At 40.2% G+C, this 27,605-nt stretch overlaps 1 protein-coding gene across 3 annotated transcripts in view; it reads right to left on the reverse strand.

The window, feature by feature from the left end:
- Positions 1 to 4,400: 4,400 nt before the first annotated feature.
- tun (N-terminal glutamine amidase tungus) overlaps positions 4,401 to 27,605 on the reverse strand; it is a 46,338-nt gene continuing 23,133 nt past the window's right edge. For all 3 annotated transcript variants that reach the window (XM_080284022.1, XM_080284020.1, XM_080284021.1), the window contains 3 exons: positions 23,087 to 23,232; positions 15,010 to 15,134; positions 4,401 to 11,682 (listed from right to left, as the gene is read on the reverse strand). In XM_080284022.1, the coding sequence (XP_080140148.1) occupies positions 11,576 to 11,682; positions 15,010 to 15,134; positions 23,087 to 23,232 (378 nt within the window). In that variant the 3' untranslated portion in view covers positions 4,401 to 11,575. The remainder of the gene's footprint in view (positions 11,683 to 15,009; positions 15,135 to 23,086; positions 23,233 to 27,605) is intronic.

Genomic DNA, 27,605 nt, shown 5'->3' on the forward strand with positions numbered 1-27,605 from the left:
TGCAATAATTGGTCTGCCAGAATTAAGGGGGCATATTATGACCCCTCTCCTCTAAATCTGTACCTGGAGAGTGTACTTGGGTATGGCTGAATGTTAGTGGGTGTAGGTGGGTAGGGTGGTTGTAGATGAGTTTGAGTATGGAAGAGTGTAGGTGGGTGTAAGTGAATATGGGTGACTGACAGTGGGTGTGGGTGGTTGGAAGTGAGTGTGGAAGGATGTGGGTGGGATTTGATGGGTGAGTAGGGTGTTGGTGGGTTTAAGTGGTCGTGGTAGGGTGTAGGTGGGTAGGAGTGGGTATGTAAGGGTATGGGTGGATGGGGAAGGGTGTGTGTGAAGGTGAATATGGATGGGTGTAGGTGGTTCAGTGGTTTTGAGTCGATGGATATAGGTGGGTGTGGAAAGGTGTGTGTAGATGAAGAAGGTGGGTGTGAAAGGTGAGCGGATGTACTCGTAGGTGGGTGTGGAAGGAGGTGATTGAGTTTTGGTTAAATACAGCTCATCCGTGGGCAATACAATAAGTATTGTTATCCCACACACACACCCCTGACGTTACGTAGCTTGTACATGAACTTATTAAAACCTTGAATTGTGCACAGGTGTAAGATAATTTTATACATTTATAACCCCCATGACCTATGCAAGAAGTGTAATAAAAATATTAAATAAAGATTAAAAGAAACTGCATTTGGTAACTCATGTTACGAGCTTTTATTAGCCTAACCATAATTTCAAGCTTTCTTAACCTAAGATGGCTGTAAGACAGCCGATTCTATTATAGCAGCTCATACTACTCAAAATTAGTTCACATATTTCCCACTAGATGGCAGCACCAGCTTTCAAGGGGACCTGAAGAATACCGGTGGCGCCATCTACCAGGATTTTTATCAGAGGGCTCCTCAAACAGCAAATCATAAGGCCCTTTCCCTGAGCAACGAACTGTAGTTCCTATGTTTCCCACTAGATGGCAGCACCAGTCTTCAAGGGTGTCTCAAAAGAACCGGTGCTGCCATCTAGTGGGAAATCTGTGAACTACAGTTTGTTGCTCAGGGTAGGGGTCTTATGTTCTGCTGTTTGAGGAGCCCCCTGATAAAAATCCTGGTAGATGGCGCCACCGGTATTCTTCAGGTCCCCTTGAAAACTGGTGCTGCCATCTGGTGGGAAATCTATGAACTACAGATCGTTGCTCGGGGAAGGGGTCTTATGTTTTGCTGTTTGAGGAGCCCTCTGATATAAAAAGCCTGGTAGATGGCGCCACCAGTACCCTTGTAGCTGATGCGCTCTGCTCAGGGAAGTAAAACCCTGCTTATTTTTTTCTTTTTTATTGTTTCTATGATAATTTACACTAGTTATTATAGGCAGGGGGAAGGGGGTGGTGTACTTGTGTACCGGTACTACCCACACCACAATCACCCTACACACACCTACCTACACCAACCCCACACACGTCATCTACACCCATCCACCCCACCCACATTCTTCCACAACTACCTACACAATCCACATCCACCTACATTCTTCCACAACTACCTACACAACCCACATCCACCTACATCCACCCACACCCTTTCACACCCATGTATATCCACCTACCTGCTCCCACTTACACCCTTTCACATTCATCTGCATCTATGTAACACCCACTTTCATCCATGACCACCCATACCTTTCCCACGCCCTTCTCCACCTACCAACAAACACTACCTTGCTTTCCACACCAACCCAGGCTCATCTACGCCCACCCATACCTACTTATATTCTCCCGCACCTACCCAGACTCCAGCACGAGCAATTATGCCCACACACCTACATCAACACCTACCCAAGAGTATGTACACCCTCCCACACCTATCTACACTCACCCACACCCTCCCACACCAACCTACACCCACCCATGACCACATGCACGCTCCCACACCTACCTACACCCACCCATAACCACATGCACGCTCCCACACCTACCTACACCCACCCATGACCACATGCACGCTCCCACACCTACCTACACCCACCCATGACCACCTACACCCTCCCATACCTACCTACACCTATCCATGACCACATACACCCTCCCACATCTACCTACACCCACCCATGACCACATACACCCTCTCATACCTACCAACACCCTCCCACACCTACCTACACCCTCCCACACCTACCTACACTCACCCACGACCACCTACACCCTCCCACACCCACCCATGACCACATGCACCCTCCCATACCTACCTACACCCACCTATGACCACATACACCCTCCCACACCTACCTACACCCACTCATGACCACCTACACTCTTCCATACCTACCTACACCCTCCCACACCCACCTACACCCATCCACGACCACCTACACCCTCCCATACCTACTTACACCCACCAATGACCACTACACCCACCCACGACCACCTACACCCTCCCATACCTACCTACACCCTCCCACACCTACCTACACCCACCCATGACCACCTACACCCTCCCACACCTACCTACACCCACCCACAACCACCTACACCCTCCCACACCTACTTACACCCTCCCACACCTACCTACACCCTCCCACACCTACCTACACCCACCCACAACCACCTACACCCTCCCATACCTACCTACACCCACCCACGACTACCTACACCCTTCCATGAACACCTACACTCTCCCATACCTACCTACCCCAACCCATGATCACTACACCCTCCCATACCTACCTACACCCACCCATGACCACCTACACCCTCCCATGTCTACCTACACCCTCCCATCCCTACCTACATCTTCTCACACTTATCTACACCCTTCCACAACCACTTACACCCTCCCACACATACCAGCAGCCTCCCAAACCTATCTACACCCTCCCACACCTACCTGCACCCTTCTACACCTACCTTCAGCCTCCCTGTTTGGTGGTGTAATCATACCAGAGAACATATGCATATTAAGGGCACACCAGAATACAGTACTAAAATAATTCCACCAAAAGCTGGGGTTATATTCATAAATATTCCTCATCTGATGCTGTTTAACCCTGCTGAGGTAAACCTACAGTTTCACTTACAACTTTGGTACACCTGGGTTTGTCAGACCCAGCTTTAAAAAAATGCTGTAGTGTCACACATGTTTTATATAATGAATTCCAGAATATCATACAAGTGTTAGGTCTTATCAGTTACAAAACCATGTGAATAAGTTTTAATTCATTGAACTCCACATATTTTTAAAAAAATTATGATAAAAATGTTTTTTTTTTTTCCAGTCACCATACACAAAAACAAAGAACACTATGAGCCTTGCACTTGTCACAACTTGAGGGATGGAGGACCTTCATTATGGGCATAGTGGATCCCACACAACATAAAATCAACTTGCAAACCCATTGTGAAAAATTCTCCCCCCTTCTCAGGTACACCTGGGTCTCACAGACCTGACATGCAATCCTGAGTGATATATTGCAAAAGCATGGAGTAATGAAAGTAACCCCCCTACACCCTGCATAGGCACAAAAAGTTAGGAAGCTATTGAGGACAGGGATCCCAGGCATCTATGTTACTGAACTATACCATCAAAAAAATTGCTTGGGTCTGTCAGACCCAAGTGTACCTGAGGAGGGTTAAGGTGGTTGGTTCATCATGTTCCCATTCAGAATTGACTGGGGTACAGCATCAACATCCTGCATATATCCACATTTGAATCTTCAAGCAACTGCACCGTCTCCCTCTCCTTTACCTCATGAGTCATGCCTTACACTCCAGGTCACCCTTTGTGGACACTCCTTAGTCTGGTCTGAAGTCATTAATTGTTGGTCTGTCCAGGTCCCCAAGGACAATTCTTTTTTTTCTCTTCTTGCTGGGTGGGTCAGTAGCTTGCCACATGCCCTTTTAGTTGCTTCTTACAACACACAGTGGGGTATGCAAGTAGTAATGCATTCTCTCTTCCCTGTCTTCTGGTGAACCAGAGTTCCCAAGGGAGATCCTCCTATCTGAGGGATTATAAGATAATATAACAGCCAAACCCATGTTATCCTGTTTGAGATGTAGGGACCCAAGGCTAGGATACTGTAGTTTACCACATTTAACGCTAGATAATCGGCCTACTTCCTTTAATAACATTACTGGTGCATGACCCAAAAACCTACAGACGCCTCCTGGGATGGATGGAACTACAATATGAAGTAAGAGCACCATGCCACAAAATGGCTATATGTCACTGGTCACCTCTTGGAGATCTAACAAGCACAAGGCTGTCATTTCAACTGAGGTTTTCTAACCACTACACAAGTGTAGGCAATTAGAATAAAATAAAACCTATATTCCTTGACTGAAGAGGTTAATTACCCCCCCCCCAACAATATGGCATCCATCCATATGATCCAAAATCAACTCAGGTTAAGAACACACATACAAAGGAAAAAAGATTTTACATAAGTAACCACAATAATCTGTCAAACAATCAAACAGTACATCAAAAGCACTTCATATATAAAAGCTTGAGGGTTCAGATAGTCTCAAGTCTTACATGATTACTCCGTCCTTTTCTGCACCATGAAAGAAAATCACATCCTTTGAGGTATCCCACAGTCAAGCAAAGAGACAATAGGAATTTCTCTGTCACTATAATTATCATCTTGTATAAAGTGAGGTTGTTAAGACGGTGAAAAATTAAAATATTTCAGGATACAATCTGCAACTGGCTGACATTATCACATCCTTTAGTCATTAAGAAACTTGAAAAAATCATAGCTAATCTTTTTCTTACAATTACTGTCGTACAATGATAATGTTAAAGGGCACTTCTCTTTTCCCTTGTACAGATTGTAACCTTCCTGATGTAGCCAGAATTTGAAATAAAGTGATTCATACGAAAGCTGACAATTCAACATTTAAAAAAAAAAAAATAATAAAAAAAAAAAAAAAAAAAAATGTACTGTACAGTCAGTACTGTAACTGTAGGTTGCAAAGAGGCAGGTCAACAGATATGTACAGCTCAAGGGCACTAAAATCCCTCTTAAAATTTTAAGAAGAACAATTAGATTAACTGTATACTGTATATACAGTAACAGCCTATACTGTATATTGAAAGATCTGAATTCAGAGGAATAGTGTGGAAATTTCACATCATTTGACATTCTATACAACAAAAGTCTTGGGATGGCTTTGATTGGAAGTCTCCCATATTTTTATATAACTTTTAAATAATTATACATATTTGTCTTCATGTAATGCAATATGAATGGCAGAACTGAATACAAGATAGGGCAGTTGAAGATAAAAAATGATGCAGTTATGGCAATTTTGAAAAATATCTTGTACAAGCTCTTTCAGAATGCATGAATGTTACTGATAAAAATGCTCAATAGTAATTCAATATAATCAACATTTTAAACAGCACTTTGAATAATTAATGAATATCAGTACCTGCTTCATCTAATTGCATCTTGAGGTATGAAGAGTAAACTAGCATGAAAGAACTTGGTCATGTTTTTAAAATTATCTACCATTATTCTATTTCCTGAAAATGCAACAACTTAACAGCCTCTGAGGTGCCTGAACAAAGTCAACATACTTAAGTTGATATATTAAGGCAATAGTGAAACCCCAGTCGATGATTTCGGAGAATCATAAAATTCTAATAAAACTCGTCAAAAATGCTTATTATAAGTACAGGATCCATGTGAGAAATATAAATATATATATATGTATACAGTAAATATCAACATGAAATACTGAACTTTTACACATTAATCACTTTCCTATAAAATCTACACTCTTACTGCTTACCTGTGCTACCACAATCATTCACTCTTAAATTTTACAACAAACACTGCAAAATGCCATACGACTGTCCCTGTGTAACCGTAATACTGAAAGAAAACTTTACAGCAACAAAGGTTTAACTGAATTTTCACTTCATCCCATATATGTAAGTTACAGGACGACAGGCAAAATATGACCCAAACAATAAGTGCAAAAAGATTCATAAAGTATCACACACACACACACACACACATTATTATCCTCTATGGCTTGACTATTAGTATGCAGATGAAATATTTAATTTAGAATTCAGTTTAAAAAAGGAATGCACCTTTCATCCATCCATCCATCATCCAATTCTACGTTGCTCCATGAGGAGCATAGAAGCCCGGGGCTAGGCAGTTGGTCCTGACATTTAAGATGAGAGTGACCAGCCTTACTCATCCCTGAGTGGCATTACATGAGCAATAACCCCAACCACCCCTTGGATATAAACCTTCACCGGCTCAATCACACTGGAGCGCTGTAATTACCCACTAAACCACCAGGTGCCATAAATTGGTTACTGTATATGGTTACCACCCAGCATAGTAAAATGGTTTCCTGGTGTACAGGAAACCATTAGGCTTGTCACTCAGTGTAGAGTCACCCATAGGCACAAGGAAGAGGAAAGAATGAAGGAAAGAAAGACAAAAGAGGGAGTGTAAAGTCACCCGTAGGCAGAAGGACGAAGAAAGAATGAAGTAAAGAAAGACAGAAGAGGACGGAAGGAATGGAGAGAGGAGAGGAAAGGGCAGACACCCGAGAGCAGCACTACATTTTCACTTTAGCAAATTCTATTTTAAGTGTCAAACAATTTTTTTTTATGACTGTAAAAAAAGTTTTAAGAAATAAGTACAGGCTTCTATAATGTAGACTGCTACCAGACAGATTTATTATATAAATGTTAGAAAAAAAGGGTACCTGGTAAATCTCAATTTTAAAATAACAGACTGAACAATGATGGACTATACTGCAAATACTGAAACATTTACTACCCTATATACTGTGATTCATATTAGAGCCAAATTAATGTGCTCCTTAGTTTTCATATAATCTGCAGTATCTTATTTATCATGCAAGAATTAAATACCTAAAAAGAAATCTGATGGTACATCAATAATGAATACTGTGCTCTCACATGAAGCAGTCATGTACCAGTAGTCAAACCCAACCAAAACTCATGAACATTTTCCATACATGTATACCTTCACCTCAAAGACACTATCTACAACTTTCAATTCAACTATTATGTATGATAAAAATGTAAGTACATCAGTTGCAAAGACTCATCAAAATTCAAAATGTAAAGTAGCAGTGTATACAAAGAGTGGTATGTTGGCTAAGCTCTGCACTAGCAAAGAGCAACTAGAGGAAGTTCCATCAGAGCAGAGGCTGTGTTTCTCTTCATCAACATGACCATTTACAATACCACCAAGTACATCTGTTATTTCCCTTCCTGCTATGTCCTTCTACACTATAGTCACTCTTCTATGCCCTCAGGCATCTCATAACAAACACTCCTGCTCTATCATGTGGCACCTTAAACATTCTGTACATGCCGTTGGAGCCACAAGGTTAAATCCTGTACACTCATTCAAAACGTTATCAGTGCACACTTGGCTCCTAATAACTGGGCACCACAGACAATGGCTATAACAAAATTCTGGCTGAGACCTGCTTTTATGAAGATGCCATATAATTACTTGATTGTGATATTTCCTAACACCGATGTTATCATATGGGCATAAAATGATAATTCAATAAATTTCTTGCAACACCAAGCCCTACACTAATCACTTACGACATTATTGAACTTGCGACACCAAGCCCTATACTAATCACTTACGACATTATTGAACTCCTCCTGCGTGATACTGGTACTTTTTTTTGTGTACAGTACATTATCCCTCTCCCTTTTTAACATACATATACCACTTCTTCCAGTTTCTAACCAATCTTTCCACCTTCACTGATACTTTGTACATCTACTTCAGTTTTCCTACAAACTCGGTTGCCCTCTAGCAGCAGAATATCTGGTGCTGGAGGGTGAAACCTTTACATGGTGTCATTGATACAACTAAAAAGCTTTACTTCCCAGTTACAGGGATTATGTCAATTTCTTTACTATCCCCTGAAAGGAGGATTTTACACTGTAGGAAATGGGCTGCTTCAGCTGCAGTCCATAGGGTTTACATCCACATTAACCCGGAGCCACATCAACTAAAATATCCCTACATACCCCAGTCCTCTCCTTGCTATACTCAACAGACCTCCAGCTCCTGTCTCTTTCTACTGCTCCTACCAACCAATATTATAATTAGAAGTTTTGTCCTGCCAGGATTGATTTAAAAGTGCACTTTGATCACAGGTGAATTATGTCAAAGAAATGAAAATATTTAAGAATTGTATTAAATGTGTAAAAAAATATTCTGATAATTTAATCAGGGTACAGAATTGTACAATAAAGTTGGAATCTGCTGTTATAAAGCTATACAAGAAGATAATCTCTATGCAGAATCTGTAAGTATATGACAAAAAGAAAAATTTCACAGCTGTAATACAATTATTTGCATCTTGGGTGATGAAAGCAAGGCAGATTTTAGTAGGCTACAACAGGGTTAGCAATATATCAATAAATAAATAGCTGAGGTGACTGTAGTGACGGGACACTTGTGCGCACAACCCAGAAACAACACAACTCCATGGCTTTGAGATGCTGGACACCTCCACTACCTCAGTTCTAGATCAACTTGATTACCAGAGGTTTGAACGTAACCCCTTCAATCCACTGACATCATTTACTGTATATTCCTTCTACCTTCAGATGAGCTTGTTAGGTAATGGACAGACTCTCTGTAGTGACAGGACTGGGTACAGTCTCCATCAACCCTTTCACAATGTGATTTCTTTTCTTCCAGATATATCAAGTTATTTCTAAGCAGGAAAAAAAAAAGTCACTGGATTGAAGAAGTTAACAATAATGTACAAACTTAAAACTTCAGTTGGAGTATGCTACTGAGGGAAACAATATTATCATACTATCAGTAACTTCCTGAAACTAGAGTACTCTGGATCTGCAGCAAGTCAAATGAATCTAGATAACAGTTGGCCGAGGTATCCAGTTTCTTCTACAAGAGGGTATCTATCTTAAGAAACACGTGTCATGAGGCAAACAGTGAGATGACCCACCCACAGCTGAATAAATGGAGATGTTTGATGTGATAAAAATGTACTTCATGAAAGGTGAATTGAAGAAACATTGGCATATTAGAGTAAAAGAGGCATATCGATGTAATTGTGACTGCATCACATCCATGTACATTAAAAGAGCTATATTTACATTAACAATATTAAAATGACCTGAAAATTGAAAGCCTGGGGTTCAGTAGACTACCACCAGTAGGTAAAAAATGTAAAATCTATCTAACACTTCCTAGAAAATTCTGCATATCTACCTACACTAAAACTGATGACTAATGGAAGATTTTTTCCAGATAGATCATTTAAATGCATTAATATTAATTTTGTGGTCCCCAAACCACCCAGGCATCATTTGAGGATTCTTTAACTACAGTACTATATTTTAATTTATAATCAGGCAGCAAAAAGTGGCATTATCCTCTATATTTATATATATTTATATATATATATTTATATTTATATTGTATACATAGCAAAAAATAAGCATGCCATTTGGATTATAGAGCATCAGGCTGTTTGAGGAATGAAGCTCATACAAATTAACCAGCAAGCTTTCATCTTTGTGCCAAATTATGAATTCTTCACATTCAGACTCATATATCTTTTACCAATGGTACACTCTAATAGCATTTCTAGACAATGAGCTTTCTTCAGAGGACAATACTGTAATTACTTGTATGAAATCAAGAGACAAGAGTATAAATCTGTACAAACAGCCCATACATACCTAAAACTCAAATAACATCCTTGAATGTAGAGTATAATAATGTAGGCATTTTCTAGAATATATACTGATAAGAATGGATGGATTTGAGAGACATGAGAGTATTTTCATACCACACAGACATGAGCTTTGACAGTAAAGTACCATTTTAAGGCAGATACCTACAGTACAGTATTTCAGAGTACGAAAGTATTACACCAACATAAAAAGCATGATAAAATATTGCCAAACTAAAGAAATTCTGAAAAAAAAAAACTCTTTAAAGTCAAGCAATAAATAAATTATATGAAAATTTCTTTACCACATCACACTGAACTGTCATAAACTACAGCAAAACCAAAATTTACAAATACATATAACTAATACATTATCAGTCCAGTAACATGCTACAATTACTGAGGAAACCACAGAAACTGATAACACGGGCATTTTAAAAATATTTTAAATTATAAGCATAAACTCGTAGCTCTGGACTGTTGACAAAGAGAGACCAATGAAAATGGGCTGTATTCTAGATGGCATAAAAGGCTTCACAGTACATATTCCTTACTTATTTATTTTGCACATTCCACCCTAGCCTTGTCTTGAATGCTATTTATAGCTTTTAAACTTAATATAACCTGCATCAATAGCTTAAAGGGTGATAATGTGGTGTAATGCCCAGAATAAACTGCTAAGCAGGAGGTGTTATGAAATCATAACCACTTAGAATACAGCCTAAACCAAGACTTGTCAGCCCTGACGGAGTGCGGTGGTGAGAAAATATCTCTTACTGTCTCGCTGCCCTTCAGAAAAGGGGCAAGTAGCACATGCATTAACTGACTTTACTGTACCTTACAAGTAGTGATCAACTCGTCATAAATATTGTTACAATACGAACGTGAACTTTTGACTCTGTTCCAACTACACTTGCAGATTGGCACACTGAAGCTCACGTCATATCACTGATACCAGTGGTTACACAAACTTCAAACAGGCTTAGGAATTTAATTAAAAAAAAAAAATAATAATAATACTAAATGTTAACCAAGTCAGTAAGACTGATAAGATTTAAAAAAAAAAATTCTGTTCTCCAATTTTCATTACTGGGTATTCTTGTTTTTCAGCATAAGTGTCAATGATGATACTATTTGCTGTACTAGTAACTTCCTTTCACTATGACACTGCAACTAGTTACTTACTATGGAAGATGATATGAATACATTACAGTCTGAATATCAATAAGACAACTTATAAGGACATCTGCAGGTTTGAAAAGGATAATGGTATACTACTGGATTTGTTGTTTAAGTCTATACACATATCAAACACAGTAACAAGGGATTTGTCATCCTGTACTATTTCCACAGATTTTGATACAATGCAACTTACCTTCCTTGTAAAAAGGACAGTACAACTCATTATTACAAAAATGTTCATATTATGAATGTCATTTTCATCTTATGCCCTTAATATACAGACAGAATACAAAAGACTACCACAATGACTGCATGATCAGAAAATGAATACTTTTGTTTTCAGGTTCCTACTACCTAAATTAATACTTGAATGTCTCTTTTACAGTAAAACTGTACAGACAGAACATGTGTGATTTGTGAAAGCCTCAAGAACACCAGGAATTTTTGTGAGCTATGCCAAGATTGAACAGAGAATGCTCTCAAAACAAAACAAGTACTGTATACACATTACACAAATATAACCATTAACACTCTCACAATACAGCCAAAGTTTCCACTAAATATCACGGATGAAAGAATGAAAAATGATGCTCAAGCTCAAATAAACTACCGATGAATGAGTCTGAGGGAACATGATCAGAGAGCCTGAGGGAAGAGAGGTGGTGACGCTATAACTCACTACATGTTCTTGTAGAATCTGCGTACAAAGTCTTGAAGGTTGTACACCGTGCCCACACCTCGTTTGGAGTCCATGCTGATGAAGTCATCCAAGTTGTGTATGCTGTCTGTAACATATGAAAGAAAAAAAAAGTTACAGCTAATCCCACATGATTCTTTTAAAGGTACACAGGCCCAAGACTAGGCTACTGAGGTTCAGTACTGTACATTAGAGGACTGATGACTAACTTATTCCCCTCGGTGGCATTACACGACTGAAAGGCCTCTAATCAACTCTTGGGGACCGTAACTATGCAAGGCTGTCACCCAAAATGAGGTACTGTATTTTAATCACTAGATCACCAGGTGCTTAGGCTGTCATGCAAACCAAAATTTAATGATATATTCCATATGTCATTATCATCATTGCTGATACCTTGCTCCCTTTTATTCCCCAAACAGGGGATGGTCTGAAAAAGAATCATCTCTAGGCCACTATCTTGTCGCATACTTCTCCCATCTCTCAAAAATTCCTCTTCCTCTTCCTGCTCTCTCATCAATATAATTCTCGTGTAAAATAATGCCAAGGTATAAATGCAATGGATGAATAAAAGGAGAGTTTTCATGATGGTAGTGAGGCATGTGTAAGGGTGAATGGGCACCTAAGTGAATGGTTCATGATCAATGTGGGCATGCAACAAGGTTGTGTAATGTCCCCATGGCTGTTCAACATATATATATATATATACAGTATATATATATATATACTGTATATATATATATATATATATATACTGTATATATATATATATATATATATATATATATATATACTGTATATATATATATATATATATATATATATATATATATATATATATATATATATATACAGTATATATAAATGGATCTGGCGATGAGAGAAGTAGAAACATGAGTAATGGAAAGAGGGATGGTGTTGGTACTGAATGGTGATGGATGGAATATCTCAAATTAGTTGTATGCTGATGATGCAGTGCTAGTTGCAAATACCGGACAAGAACTTGGTACGGTAGTGCAGAGTTTTGCTGCTGTCTGTGAGCATCGTGCCCTGAGAGTAAATGTAGAAGAGTGTAAAATGATGGTAATCGGGAGAGAAGGTGACTCCCAGTGTGATGATACGGTGAATAGAGAGACTAGAATTAGTGAGAGAGTTCAAATACCTGGGTACAGTGTGAGAAAAGAGGAAAATGTGCCAAAGAAGTGGAAAGTAGAGTGACACAAGGAAGGAAAGTAGCTGGTGCTATGAAGGACCTGATAAGAAATTGAGACTTGAGTGTTGCATCTGTGTCAGGCTTACATGAAGGAGTGTTAGTGCCAACTTTAACATATGGATGGTATAATGTGGCATGAAAATGAAAAGTCAAGAGTGACAGCAGTGGCGATGGGACTGCTGAGGAATGCATGTGAAGTACAGAGAATGGATAGGATGTGAAATAATGTGATTTGCGAAAGATGTGGAGTGAGGAAGTCTGTGGACACCAGAATCGAAGAGAGTGTACTGAGACGGTAAAGTCATGTGGAGAAAATGGATAACAACAGAGTGGTGAAAAAGGCATATATGAGCGAATTTGAAGGAGGGAGGAGGCAAGGTAGGCCAAGGAGAAAGTGGAGGGATATGGTGGATGAGTGTGCAAGGAACGGAGGTATGGAAGTCGGTGAGGCCAAGGAACTGACAAGAGATCGAGCTGGCTGGATGAATGCTGTGAGAAGAAGTGCATGATCAGGGATTTGGCACCCCTTTTAACGTGACAGCGTCTGGATTGACTCTATCAGATATGTTTACGTGAGGCTACAGAATGTGGTGAATGTTTCTGGCATATCGGATAGAGCCAGGAATCTGAGGGCTTGAATGATAAGTGAATGGAAGCGTGGCCCAATGGACTGGGCAAACTTGGGCTGTCTGGACGTTGCTACTCTTCACCCTGCCCTAGGATGTGAAAGGAGGTCCAGACGATGATGATGATGATGATGATAACAATGATAATAATAGTAATCCATTCATCCATCATCCAATCCTACATTACCCCATGAGGAGCGTAGAAGCCCGGGGCTAGGCAAGTTGGTCCTGACATTTAAGATGAGAGTTACCAGCATCACTCATCCCTGAGTGGCATTACATGAGCAAGAACCCCAACCACCCCTTGGATATAAACCTTCACCGGCTCAATCCGATTGAAGCGCCGCAATTACATGCATCCATCCATCCATCCATCCATCATCCAATCCTACATTGCCCCATGATGAGCGTAGGAGCCCGGGGCTAGGCAGTTGGTCCTGACATTTAAGATGAGAGTGACCAGCCTCACTTATCCCCGAATGGCACTACGTGAGGAATAAACCTCAACCACCCCTTGGATATAAACCTTCACCGGCTCAATCTGACTGGAGCACAATAATTATCCATTAAACCACCAGGCGTCAAAATTTGGTTATATGGTACAATGATTAATGATAATAATAATAATAATAATAATAATAATAATGAGAAAATGGTGGCACACCAATGGTGTTATTGCTACATGGTACCCAGTATCACTGTTAACTGTAATCAACAAATGAGAGGAGCTTACACATGCAAGCAGTGCCAAGACCTTTAAAAACATAACCATATGGAGAAGATTAGCCCCGAATAAATTCAGTATACATCACAGTTTCAATACCCTGACAATATACTGAGTGATAAGCCAAATGGTTTATTGTACTGCAAGAAATGACTGACTATGGAAAGTGGTACTGTAACTCTATACCCAACAAATGGATGTTTGGTGGTCTACTGGGTTTATGATGCTCTAACTGGATGTGGTCCCTCTGGGTTCAGTTCTCAGGGGAGGGTGGGAGTTTACTGCTCACATACCAGTGAAGGGCAAGCGACTGGTTACCCTCATCTTAAGTGTCTCTGCTAAATACAGTATTCTAGCCCTTAAGCTCCTGTTCTTGATGAGGCAATACAGGTTTGGACGATGGATATATGAATGGAAAAAACACATTATGTGTCTGAATGTTCTCATCATTTTCATTTTCTTGCTGACTGGATTTACAGTAAGACTGAGAAGTTATATACACAGTAAATATAGATCCTTTAACTATAGGGGCATAAACTTCAGCAGATTACACAGAACCATTAACTACTACCTCAATTTTATAAGCATTTTGTTTTGCTTTCAGGTGATGTAACAGCAAGCATAAGCTAAAATGAACAAATTTATTTTACTGAGTTCAGAAATGGCCTCCCATACTGAATGGGAGGCTGTTTCTAACCCCAAGTTTGAAAAGCTTAATTAATGCTCAATTGAAAAAAAAAAAAATCACGATATAGCAAGAATAAAATGAGAGACATCCCGGACTTAAAAGATTAGTATGTCACAGAAGGCAAATATCATAATATCAATCTCTACAAAAACACAGTGGCTAACCTGGTGTTGAAATGGGTGGTTGGGGTGGAGGTGGGTGCATCCAAGTGCCATTTTCACGCCTCATATGTCGTCTGTCGCTGGCAAACTTTTGCAGGAACAGGGAGGCTGGCACCACTCTAAAATATCTGTTAAGGACACACCACATTTACAATACTGATACAACTTCACACCTTCTAATCACACCCTCTACCTTATTACTGTACAAGTCTACCCCACTATACGATCCACTGCTATACGATACCCCGCCTTAGCACTGTGATATAATTAACACCCTTCCCCGCCCATTGATGGCCAGTCCTCGGTTATCTGATGGGTGTTGTTTTTTTTAACTGATCTGATCATATTCTAGGGTTAAATTTTGTGTTTAGGTTGATTTAGAAACTGTTTTTAGACTTAGATTAATGTGTTTTAGTCATAGGTGGGGTGAACACTGTCATTTTTGGGTACAGTTTACTAACTTTGATTTTTTACAAATATAGTTTTGATGATTTTGATTTTATTTTAGGGTTTAGGGGAGTTATAAACTGTTTTTAGGCTTAGTTTAGCTTGTTTTAAAGCTATTTGGGAGTTTAGGTGAGCCTGAAGCTTGTTTTTGGAATCATTCGGGTGGGTTTTGGACTTGGTTGGGGAGGGAATCCCAAGGCTCCCAAACGCATCCCTATACTTTCTGTTATAACGTCCCTGTTTAAGGATATCCCAACTCAGTGATGGGTTTTCCCAAACACATCTCATCGTTATAACGGGGACGGCCTGTACTTATATTATGATATATGGTAGACCCTCACTAATTCTGACATCTTATATTGTTTACTTTATCTTAATTTGGCTTTTTTTTTTTTTTTTAATGAATATCAGCAATGCTTAGCTTGTCTTTTAGCCAACAATATGTTTTGGAAGGTGATTAGCATTCAGTCCCCAGATGTTTCTGTTTCATTTTCTTATGTGTCAGTCCACTGAATTGTATCTCCTAAATGAAACCCATCTTGAAAGCAGTTTTTATGTCAGACTGGGCATCAAATGAATAATTTAGGCAAATTGAAACTGATGCCAAACATTTTTTCAATACAATAAAACCTCACTATAACAGACTAATTGGGGCCCAGGCCATTAAAAAAAAAAAAAAAAAAAAAAAAAAAAAAAAAAAAAAGCTAAATTACGATAAAAGTGACATCCGGACTTCCCCCTCCTATTCCGGACTTTTTCTGATATGTCAGACATTAGTCTGGATCGCACCAATGGTTTTTAAACTGTTTCCACTACCATTGCAGTACTGTACTGTAATATACATTCACTACACTAATCAAATGGTATAATACATATAATAATACTGTACTGTACACTGATAAACATGTCTTTTATTTATATTATTGTGGTGAACATAGCTGAAGTGGTCAGGCAGTCCACACTGCTTCCGGCTTTATCGGAATTTTTCCGATATATAAGAATTTAGTACGGTAGCTCCTTGATTCCCATAAAAGTGAATTCCAGTCCATTGAAGTCCATTATATAAAGGTTTTACTGAATACTGTATGCTTATTAAGCATACAGTATACAGTATATATATATATATGTCTTTCTCGGTCTACCCCTCATAACCCCACCCCCAATATTAACACTTCTCACCTTCCTCACCCAATTATCATCCCCCATCCTCTCCACATGTCCAAACCACCTCAATCTACCTCTCCTCATCACAACACCAATACACTCCAGTCCCATCCTACCTCTCAACTCTTCCATTGTAAACCCAGCCCCTCCAGGCCTTGGACGCAGGGACGCACTGCACATCCACCTAATCATTGTCATTTCTGTACGTCTGAGCCGGCGAATGTCTTCTTCCTTCACTGCCCAGGTCTCACTGCCATACAGCATTACACTCCTAACACATGCTGCATACAAAGACCCCTTAGCACGTAGGGAGAGCCCTCTCAATGTCTGGAGAGGCAAGAGCTCCCTGAACTTCTTCCAACCATTTCTCACCCTAGCAACAGAGCTAGCTCCAGCCCCACCTCCAGCACACAACATGTCTCCCAAATAACAAAACTCTTCCACACACTCAAGAGATTCACCAGAAAGTTCAATCCTTTCACGTCTGACGATCTCCACCTGCTCACCCCGGCACGCCGTACACATAAAATCAGCATTATCTTGCAGTCTACCTCTGATACCACTACATCTCTTATGCACCCATTTATCACACACACTGCACAAGATGGAATTACTTCCCACGCCCTCGTGGCAAACTGCACATGGCCACTCTCCCTCGTCTTTGACAGTACCGCCACCAACCCTAGATATCATCACTTTTGTTTTATCTGCATTTACCCTTAAACCCTTTTGCCCCATACCATCTCTCCACTTCCTAAACCTTTCCTCCGCCTCCCTTTCATTCTCTGCAATCAACACCAAATCATCAGCATACAACAACCCCCACGGGAGTCCGTTTCTAAAGTCACGTGACAGGGCTTCAAGTACCATGATAAACAACATGGGACTCAAGACTGACCCCTGATGCACACCAACATTCACGGAAAACTCATCACTCAAATCTCCATTCACTCTCACCTGGGTATGAGCACCCACATACATGGCCATAACCACCCTAACCAGCCACTCCTCCAAGCCAAGCTTTCTCATTGCCCACTTCACCACCTCTCTAGGGACTCTGTCAAAGGCCTTTTCCAAATCAACAAAAACAAAATAAAGATCCCTTCTCCTACCAATATATTTTTCCTGAAGCTGTCGAACAATGAATATGGCATCAGTGGTCCCCCTACCTGGCATAAACCCAAACTGCATCGCATCAATATTCACTCTTTCTCTAATCATACCTTCTAAAACTCTCTCCATTACCTTCATTATCTGATCTAAAAGCTTTATACCTCTATAATTTCCTCTTTCCAGGGCATCACCCTTCCCTTTATACACATTTACAATTACACTCTTCAGCCAATCATCTGGGACAACACACTCATAAATAATCCTATTTATCAGGTCAGTGACTAAACTCACCCCTATATCGCCTGAGGCCTTCAACATTTCGGCAGTCAACCCAGACACACCTGCTGCCTTCCCCACCCTCATCCTGCCTATTGCCTCACTCACAGTAGCAGTATCAATCAAAGGCCAAGTGCCAGACACTGGATCTGCTGGCTCCAAACCTTCCCTGTCCCAGTCAAACTCCTCATTCAACAACCAGTTATAATGCTCTCTCCATGCATCTTTAATATCCTCACTGTTCACCACTACCCTTCCTTCATCATTCTTCACACATTGCTCACCTATGATATCCCGATTATCCCTCTTCACCTGACCTGCCACCCTAAATATATTTTTCCTTTCCCCATGATTTAGGTTATCAAGTAATTGTCTCTGTGACTCAGACTCTGCCCTGTAAACCTCTCTCCTAGCCCTATGCTTGGCAGCCAAATATTCCTCTTTGCTACCACCCTTCTTCCATTCCCGGAAAAGCCTTCTTTTCTCCTTAATTGCAGCTTCTACACCCTCATCCCACCACCAAGTTACTTTATGTCTTGGTGGTCCTCTTGTCCAGCCGCATGTTACATCAGTAACTCTCAAGAAATTGTTCTTGAGGGCTCTGTACTGTTCATTAACACCTCTGTCTACAGCTCCCTGTTCAGCCACCACTCTCCTCAACTCGCTATAGAAGGCATCCCTACTACTTGGTTTTTCAGCTTCCATATTTTCCTCCTAGGTACATAAGTCCTCTTTTTCATCACTTGTTCTTTAAGCACCATATCACAAATCAATAGTTTGTGCTGCTGCACACACTCCTCACTTCCTATAACTTTAACATCCCTCACTATATATATAGCAAAATGGTTTCCTGTACACCAGGAAACCATTTACTATGCTGGGTGGTAACCATATAACCAAATTTTGGTGCCTGGTGGTTTAGTGGGTAATTATTGCGCTCCAATCGGATTGAGCCAGTGAAGGTTTATATCCAAGGGGTGGTTGGGGTTGATTGCTCGTGTAATGCCACTCAGGGATGAGTGAGGCTGGTCACTCTCATCTTAAATGTCGGGACCAACTGCCTAGCCCTGGGCTCCTACGCTCCTCATGGGGCAATGCAGGATTGGATGATATATATATATACTGTACATATATATATATATATATATATATATATATATATATATATATATATATATATATATATATATATAGTGTACACAATACTGTATATATTGTGATCAATCCACTCACACCCATGTTCATAATCTGTAAAGTAAATGCTTACTGGATGTTGTGGGACATCTAGGAACTATTAAAAAAACTGCAGATATCAAATACTGTATATATTCATATGTGTTTGCCATGACAAGAGAGACAATAGGATAGCATAGGGTTGTCTGGTCATGTGATTACTGCATGTAAGATGAACCTAAGAGGGGCATGGAAAAATAAAAAAAAAGTTTGAGAGAAGTTGTTATTTAACCCTAGTCTGTCTGACACATCAGACCCACTAACCACAGGCAAGCATGAGCTTTTGTGGGGCCAACCAACAAGTACAGTGCAGTGCATACACTGTGTAGGAAACCGGCACCCTCTTGTGGTACATGCAACTTGCCAAGGTCAGATCAGGGTTCTTCACCAAGATAATGGTGTGGGGAAATGTGAGTAGGTTTGGCTCCCGGGCAGATGCTGCCGCTGCTTTGCTCAACCTACATTGCACAGCACCATGTATAGGCTCCTCATCAGAGAGGTATTTAGAGTGAACAAATAAAGTGAATCAACTGCAAAAATGTAATAGGCAGACAACCTGGGAAAACAGCTGGTCTCTAATAAAGTGTATGCAGAAATGACTGAAATGCAATGTAAACAATGCAATGAACTTATTATGGAAAATAATATACAGAGTCATGCCTCAGTTTGTGATGGGGTTATGGCAAGTGAAAACTCATCATATAACAATTCATCGTATACCATGGTTGATAGAACATGGGTTCACTGAAGATAAAGAGATACAGCAGGGGTCACGGGCCACTTAACCAAAAATCTAAAAAAAAAATTCCCTTTTAGGTATGCCCTTGGCGCCCTCTGTTGCATCACACTTTCCACTAGGGGTAGCATCCCTGCCAGACATGATTTCCAAGTCAGAAGTTTCAGTATTTCACACAAAAAGTTATCACTCCAGTTAATATCGCACAATGCACTATTCGTTGCACACTTGCAGTGTTATCTGGAAACAGCAACAGTTATTCAACAGCCTTGCATGAACAAAATCAAACAAAAGGGAGACATCACTGCAAAAGAAAACACTGAGTGGCCACCTTGGTTCAAAAACTGACTGTCGGCTTGCAAGGCAGGCACCATGTATGCATTCGATTGTCATATGTGGCCACCACAATTATCATATCAGCGAATTCACCATCATTATTGCAAAACTGTGTAAAGCTTTAGTTCATAATTTTACTGATTCATTCTATCTATCTATCTATTGCCAGACGCCTCAATCCCGTTTGGGGTGGCCCCAAACAAATCGCCTCCAAGTCGCCCTGTCCCCCGCCATTTCACTGCCCTGCTCCCAACTCACACCCCCCTCTCTCACATACCTCTCCACCCCATCCCTCCATCTCATCCTCGGCCTCCCCCTCCCTCTTCCCCCCTCCACCTCACTCACATACACTCTCTTTGTCAGTCTTTCACCCTCCATCCTCTCCACATGGCCAAACCACCTCAGTGTGTTCCTCATAACGCTTCCTATCACATCCACATCCACACCACAACGCTCCTTTATATCCTCATTTGTCAGCCTGTCTCTCCACGTGACTCCACAGGCTCCTCTTAAATAACTCATTTCCACTGCCCTCACTCTTGACTTGTGTCCTTCCAACAATGTCCAAGCTTCACTTCCGTACGTTAGAGTTGGTATCACAATACTGTCATGTAGTAACTTTTTCACTTCCATGCTCACTTCCCTGTTTCTTATCACTGCTTTCAAAGAACCAGCAACCTTTCTTCCCTGCTGTACCCTTTCAAGCACTTCACCCTCCAAACCTCCATCCTTACTCATCACACTACCCAAGTACTTAAGCGTACTCACATTTTCCAATTCCTCACCATCCAACCTCGCTGTACATTCACTAACTTCACCTCTCTCAAAGACCATTACTTTACTCTTCCCTACATTCACCTTTAGATTCCGTTTCTTACACACTCTCTCAAACTCATCCACCAAGCCCTGCAGCTCCCCTTCGTCTTCACTCAACAACACAGTATCATCTGCAAACAACAGTATGGGGAGTTTCCAAACACTATCCTCTCTCACCAGGGCCACTCCAACATCCACAACCCTACCTTGTACCTCTTTTATTACCCCATCCATGTACAGATTGAACAACCATGGAGACATGACACATCCCTGTTTCAAACCAACTTTCAAAGAGAAAAATTCACTTAGTTCACCATCCTCACGCACTGCAGCCTTCGCACCATCGTACATACTCTTCACAGCATTCAACAACTTCCCATCTACTCCATATATTCTTACCACTTTCCACAATCCTTGTCTATCCACCCTGTCATATGCTTTCTCCAAATCCATGAAAGCCGCATACAACTTCTTTCCCTTCTCTAGAAACTTTTCCACTGATTTATTGCATACCAATATGACATATACCAAGGCCTGACTGAATGAGAAGGAAGTGATTATACTCTTGTAAGACACTGTTTAGGGAAAAATTATAATACAGAAGAAAAGTATCTGAATGCCTGGTGAGTGCTTTCCGGAGCACCTAGACATATGGATTAAATACAGGAACTGCAGAAGGGTTGAGAGTGAATAAAGCATGTGAGCAGGGGAGCACAATAGTTATGGCACCAATGGATAGGAAAAAGTATATGACAAGATGAACATGGAGGTATTATGGAAGGTGCAACTTATGTATGGTACGTGGAACAAAAACTACTATATGCTATAAAACAGTTGTTCCCAAATTGGAGGCCACGGGGTAATCCTAAGCATCTAAAGTTACTAGTGACAGACTTTTATAAACATTTTCCTGAGGTTACATTTGTGAGGAATGTTTTATTCTGCCAAACACCACATGCAGGACATTCTTAGAGATCCCGTAACATGGGATGACCATAAAAACTGCCTCCAGGCTACTTTGTCCTCACATAATGTATTCTTTCATTTTTTGCCACCCTTCTGCTTTTTCTCACTAATACAGTACACTACTCCACCTTATTCTTCAATACAATGTAACTGGCCCTCCAAATATATTATCCTCAATCTCATTTTATGTGCAGTCCTCAGCATATTTCTATCCATTAAATAATTCCACATACAACTACTATTGTCCATTGTTCCACCTAAAAATACTCATAAATTTCAACTCCCAACAGGATTTTAGATGGGTGAGGAGTTGGCGAAGGCAAACTATACGATGATTTAACCCCTGCCACACCCATCACCTCATATGAGGCCACCCCTGGCCACGCTGATTGCCTCATATGAGGCAATGGGTCTCCATGTCATAATTTCATGCACGAGGAAACGTCAGTGGTTTCCATGGGAATGCTGCGTCTCCCTCGAAATCATCAGCGCTGTTGCCAAACTCTGCCACACCACAGCTGCAATACCGCATATTTAGTAATTCAGTTCTTGTTTGTAGCTCAGCAATGGCAGATTCACACCTGTCTACCTCCCATGGCGCTGGCGACTTATCGCCGCCCTCACACACACCCAAGAGGCGTAAATTACAAAAAGACGAGGGTGGTGAAGAGATTGAGCTCAGAAACACTTGATTCAATGACAAAAAATCAATATTAAAATAAAATGTCCAAAAAAAAATGACTTAGGGAAGGTAATCGGGTTGATAAGAATTAACACGGTGGGGGTTAAAAAACTGTTTGAAAAGCTGGTTGACGAAATATGAACAGGATGACATCTACAACAGTTTATATCACAGTTCTAGCAAAACTTTATGCACCTTATTTAAAAGATAACTCCTGTAATTTTACAGGGGATGAGAACAAAATGTGATAAATTATGGGATTCTTATTGCATAAATTTCTACGAGTATTAATGCAGGACAGAGTCACATACCTGTAGTGTTCAGGCCGGAGGATGTGGTCAGTGCGTAGAGTCTCAGTGACGTACTTGTGGAAATAAGTGGGGAAGGGTAGGTCCGAGTCCAGGTCAAACACCAAGCATCGATCATCTGGCTCGTACATGAAGATCACATGGTAGTCCTGTAAGGATGGTGAGAATTTAACTAGAGAGGGCCAGGGGGTAAGGAGGATGGGGAGGGGAAGTATACTCAGCCTCAGCAGGAAACATCACCCAGGGTACCAGAATCCTCAAACAACAATAAATGTGATACACAGACATATGGTCCAAGAAAAGTTTATCTAACAGCTTGAATGTTACACTCTGTGGTTGTGACTGTCCACATGGAAGAGTAATCCTTTCTGAAAAATTAGGAATAGCCCATTGCAATTCAAAAGTAGAAGAAAATATTTACTTTAATGTTAAATATCCAAAGTTACACAATCATTTCATTGCATTAGTGATTCTTAGTACTAAGTCTAGCTTCTACTTGATGCAGTATGAACCTTGACCACTATTTAGTGTTGTCAAGTGAGAGCATGAGCCAGAAACACAACTCATGCGGGGCCAGGCAGGCAGGCACTGGCGCTATAGTCGGTTTGTTTTCACCTGACGGAACTGGGTCACTCCCACAACTTGAAACTAAGTCATGGTTGCATGAATTTGATGAACATTAGTTATGAAGTAAGAAAGAGTTTCCTTGGTTAACAGTCAAATCAACTCTCCAGTATCACTACACTTGGCCATCAACTGAGCTGCAAGGGGTTAGGAATCTTTGTCAGGTTAGAACAAACGCACTAAAGGCAGCCCACCACACCACACCACAATACCACCACACTTACCCACCATACGCACAACACCCTTGCACAAAAGGCTTCTTAAAGTAATGTATATCAAGTCACATGTACAATATAAAAATATGACGAATGCACAATACTTTGTACAAATCAAGTTGAAAGTTTATTACAATGAAAAATTCCATTATCAAAAATGTTCACTGTAACAGACAGTTAGGGGAAAAGAGTGAAATTGAAAACCCACATTCTGCCAGTGAGGCCCCAGAGGGTAAGAAGGGATTGCCCATAATCATTTTTTTTCTTTCTTTTTGTCATGAGCCCTGTGAAGCAGCTAAGGAATACTTTTAGCCGATCCCTGGTTGCAAGTGTTGCAATAGGAAAATAATGACTGCATACTGTATTGTCAACCATGCTAGAGTTGGCACAATACTGACACCAAAGCTCAGCATGACAGATACTGTATCTAGCTGGAATGGAAGATGAGGGCTTGAATAGAATATAATTCTAATTCATCACAAGAATATGAAAATGATGAAATACACACACACACGCACATACACACAAACCAAACGAGATTCAACCAACTCAACCCTCAGGAGTGGCTAACCCTTAGCTGTGGCTGACAGTTCAGTAACCATAATATTTCCTAGTGCTTTGCTGTGACATGTTCTGAATGACCAGGGATGTACTGTTACTCCTTGAGTGGGAGCAAGGCTCTGAAGTAATGACAAATTGACAGTGGAATACAGTATGGTAACTAATATAAAAGTCTCTCTCTACTAAACAAATTAATGTTCATTGACAGTTCACATCACTAGAGTATCATATATGTCCATTAGCCTATACGGCAGTTACACCATAAAATCAAAAGAACAACATTCAGTGTGTGGCTTATTGCAACTGTGTTATATTAAATAATTTAAATCATGCACGGTGCTCGCTCGTGTTTCAGAAATGAGTTCATGCAATTTTCATAAAATGTGAGAAATCTCTTGGAAGTCACAAAACTACAAACTACATAATTCTTTCAAGTCATGAACACTGTTTCAACCCCACGATAAAATATGTAAAATATTTATCAAAAGGGCTCGGGTAACAAAACACATGTATGGTCCTGAACATTACAGTACCCTGTACTATGCAACACCTGCCATTACAACTAGTGTTGATTATTGTATGAACTAAGTTATCCTACTTTACATGTAGTACACTCTTTTCATATGTATAATCTCAATGCTCCACAATGGATTTATGTACTGTAATTTGAATTTGTTTAAAAAAAACACAAAGCACTGAGAAAAAAATTATCTGCTTCCCATGATGAACTTGATGAAATTGGTAAAAGCCCAGGCTGCTTTGTGAATTAACATAGAAGCTTCCCAACCCGACATGCAAGTTGAGCGCTGCATGCATAACTTGCTCTGGCGTGACACTACATTTAGCTAGGCTGTGATCATCATTGAACATTACCAAGAAATGTAACAGAACTAAATATATTAATATATATTGTAATAATAAGAACACTGTGTAGCAGTAACATAATTTTGATTTCAAAACTCATTACCCTTAACCCTCTAAGTGCTACTGGGAATTCTGGTACTGCAATTATATTCTTCTTAATGAGGCAATTTTCTTCAGCTTACAGAAATGTGTAACACTTAAAGGGTAAACTTATTTTGATAAACCCTCTCAGTACTGCTGGGAACTTTTTCTTCTGGTGAATGCTTGATGATTATGTTCAGCAAAAGGAGGCCCCTAGCACCTAGAAGGTTAATAATAGAACAGCAAAGCAGTTTCCAGTATTCCAATAAATCTGTCAGTGCTGCAGGATATGTTATATAAATTAGGTTCTGTATCTATATTTTCCAAGGTTTAGGTTTTGCATAATACCAATTATCTACTTAATCTAATACTCTATCACTATTCTTACTCCCACTTACTGCCTACCCACTCACTCTGACATATTACTGCTTATTGTCTTGTTACTTAATCTGTCTCACAACTGCTCAATGGTCACAACTTTCTTCTTTAACTTATTATAACTCCCTGACTACATAGCTACAACATACTACCAAATTACCAATTTCTAACAACCTAAGTCACTGCCAATCAAAGTTTCTCCATCACTATCACACACATATCACAATTTCCTTTGTACTTGATTTACTGATTAGAAATAGGATATACAGTGCCACTGGTTCTGCTCTTGCTACCAAACTTATCAAAACAGACCAGCAGACTGATGCTGCGGCAACAGAAGAAAGGGAAGCATTAGTTGGGGAAGGAGAAGCTACCAATTATAGGTTAAAGGGAGAGGTAAGTATGTAAAAGAAATATCTATAAGAATGAAATAAAGTAAGGCAAGATTTTATTAAAAATATGAAAAAGCAAAACAGGAAACATTGGAAAAGAAATAAAAGTGAAGGCAGACAATGGAAAATATATATGAATGAGGAAAATTAATTAGTCAATTAAGGCTAAATGTTAGATCAAGTAAAGAAAATGAGACCAGAGTATTCAAACATGAATACATACCTGCTGATAACCATGGCATTACATAAAGCATACACAGTATCATTTCATTCTGAAAGGCAATGTACATGCCTGCATGTGTCAGCCTTGTTCACCTGATGGACACTGTCCATGATACATGAACTATGGCTGCATCTTTGTTCAATCCCGTAACCCTGAGATCATTCAGTAAGATCTCATCCTAAGTTTTAAGTATACCATCTGGTGCTCTACCCTCCACACTCACACCCATAGATCTGTTCACCCCTAGTTCAACCACCATATTCTCCACATTTCTTAATCATATAATTCTCCCCCTCTGCATCACATCACTAATGACTGCACTGCCCAGCCAATCTCTCAAACACTTATTAACAGTTGTGTAATTTGTACTACTGTCATTCATGGACAAAATATGCACCCACTTGCCCATCCTCATCTGTGTGCACACAAACCTACAAATATCCTTCCCTCTTTACTACCCAAGTTAGCTTCTATAAACATTATATTTCTCACATACGCAGCATGCAGTTTTCCCCTACTGTAAAGGGAAAGACACCTCAACAGTTCTTTGAACTTCTTCCATCCAATCTTAACTCTGGCAACATGAGCCAGTTTCAGCTCCCCTTTAGCAGTGATCATATGACTCACATAACAGTTTTCCTCTACACACAATAAAGACATATTTGCAAAGTCTATCCTGACATGTCCAGCCCTCTCTCTTTGTTCTACACTACACAAAGTGCACTCAAAGTCTACCACATCCTACAACATACCTCTAGCACCATTACACTCTCTGTGCACCCATTTGTTGCATACATCACATAAAACTGAAGTGCTCCTAACACCATTCCTAACACAAAACATGATCACATGCCCTCTACCACTAAACTGCCACCATCCATCTATGTGATATTCCATTTCGTATTATCCATATTCACTCAAAGCTCCTATGACACCATTCCACCTCACCACTTCCTAAACCTCTCTATGGTTTCTCTCTCATTCTCCACAGTCAACACTAGGCCATCAGCATACAACAACTCCAAAGAGAGGCGAGCTCTGAAGTTACTCAACAGTGGCTCCAGCACAACAGTAACCACCGTAAGGCTCAGAAATGATCACTTGTGCACTCCAACACTTACTGGAAATTCATCTCTCAGGCCTCCACTCACTCTCCCTTGGGTGTCTACATGCTTATACACAGC

Source organism: Coenobita brevimanus, chromosome 99 (assembly GCF_032717465.1).
Source record: "Coenobita brevimanus isolate Jiangsu-jjx chromosome 99, ASM3271746v2, whole genome shotgun sequence".
In the NCBI taxonomy this organism is placed as follows: domain Eukaryota; kingdom Metazoa; phylum Arthropoda; class Malacostraca; order Decapoda; family Coenobitidae; genus Coenobita; species Coenobita brevimanus.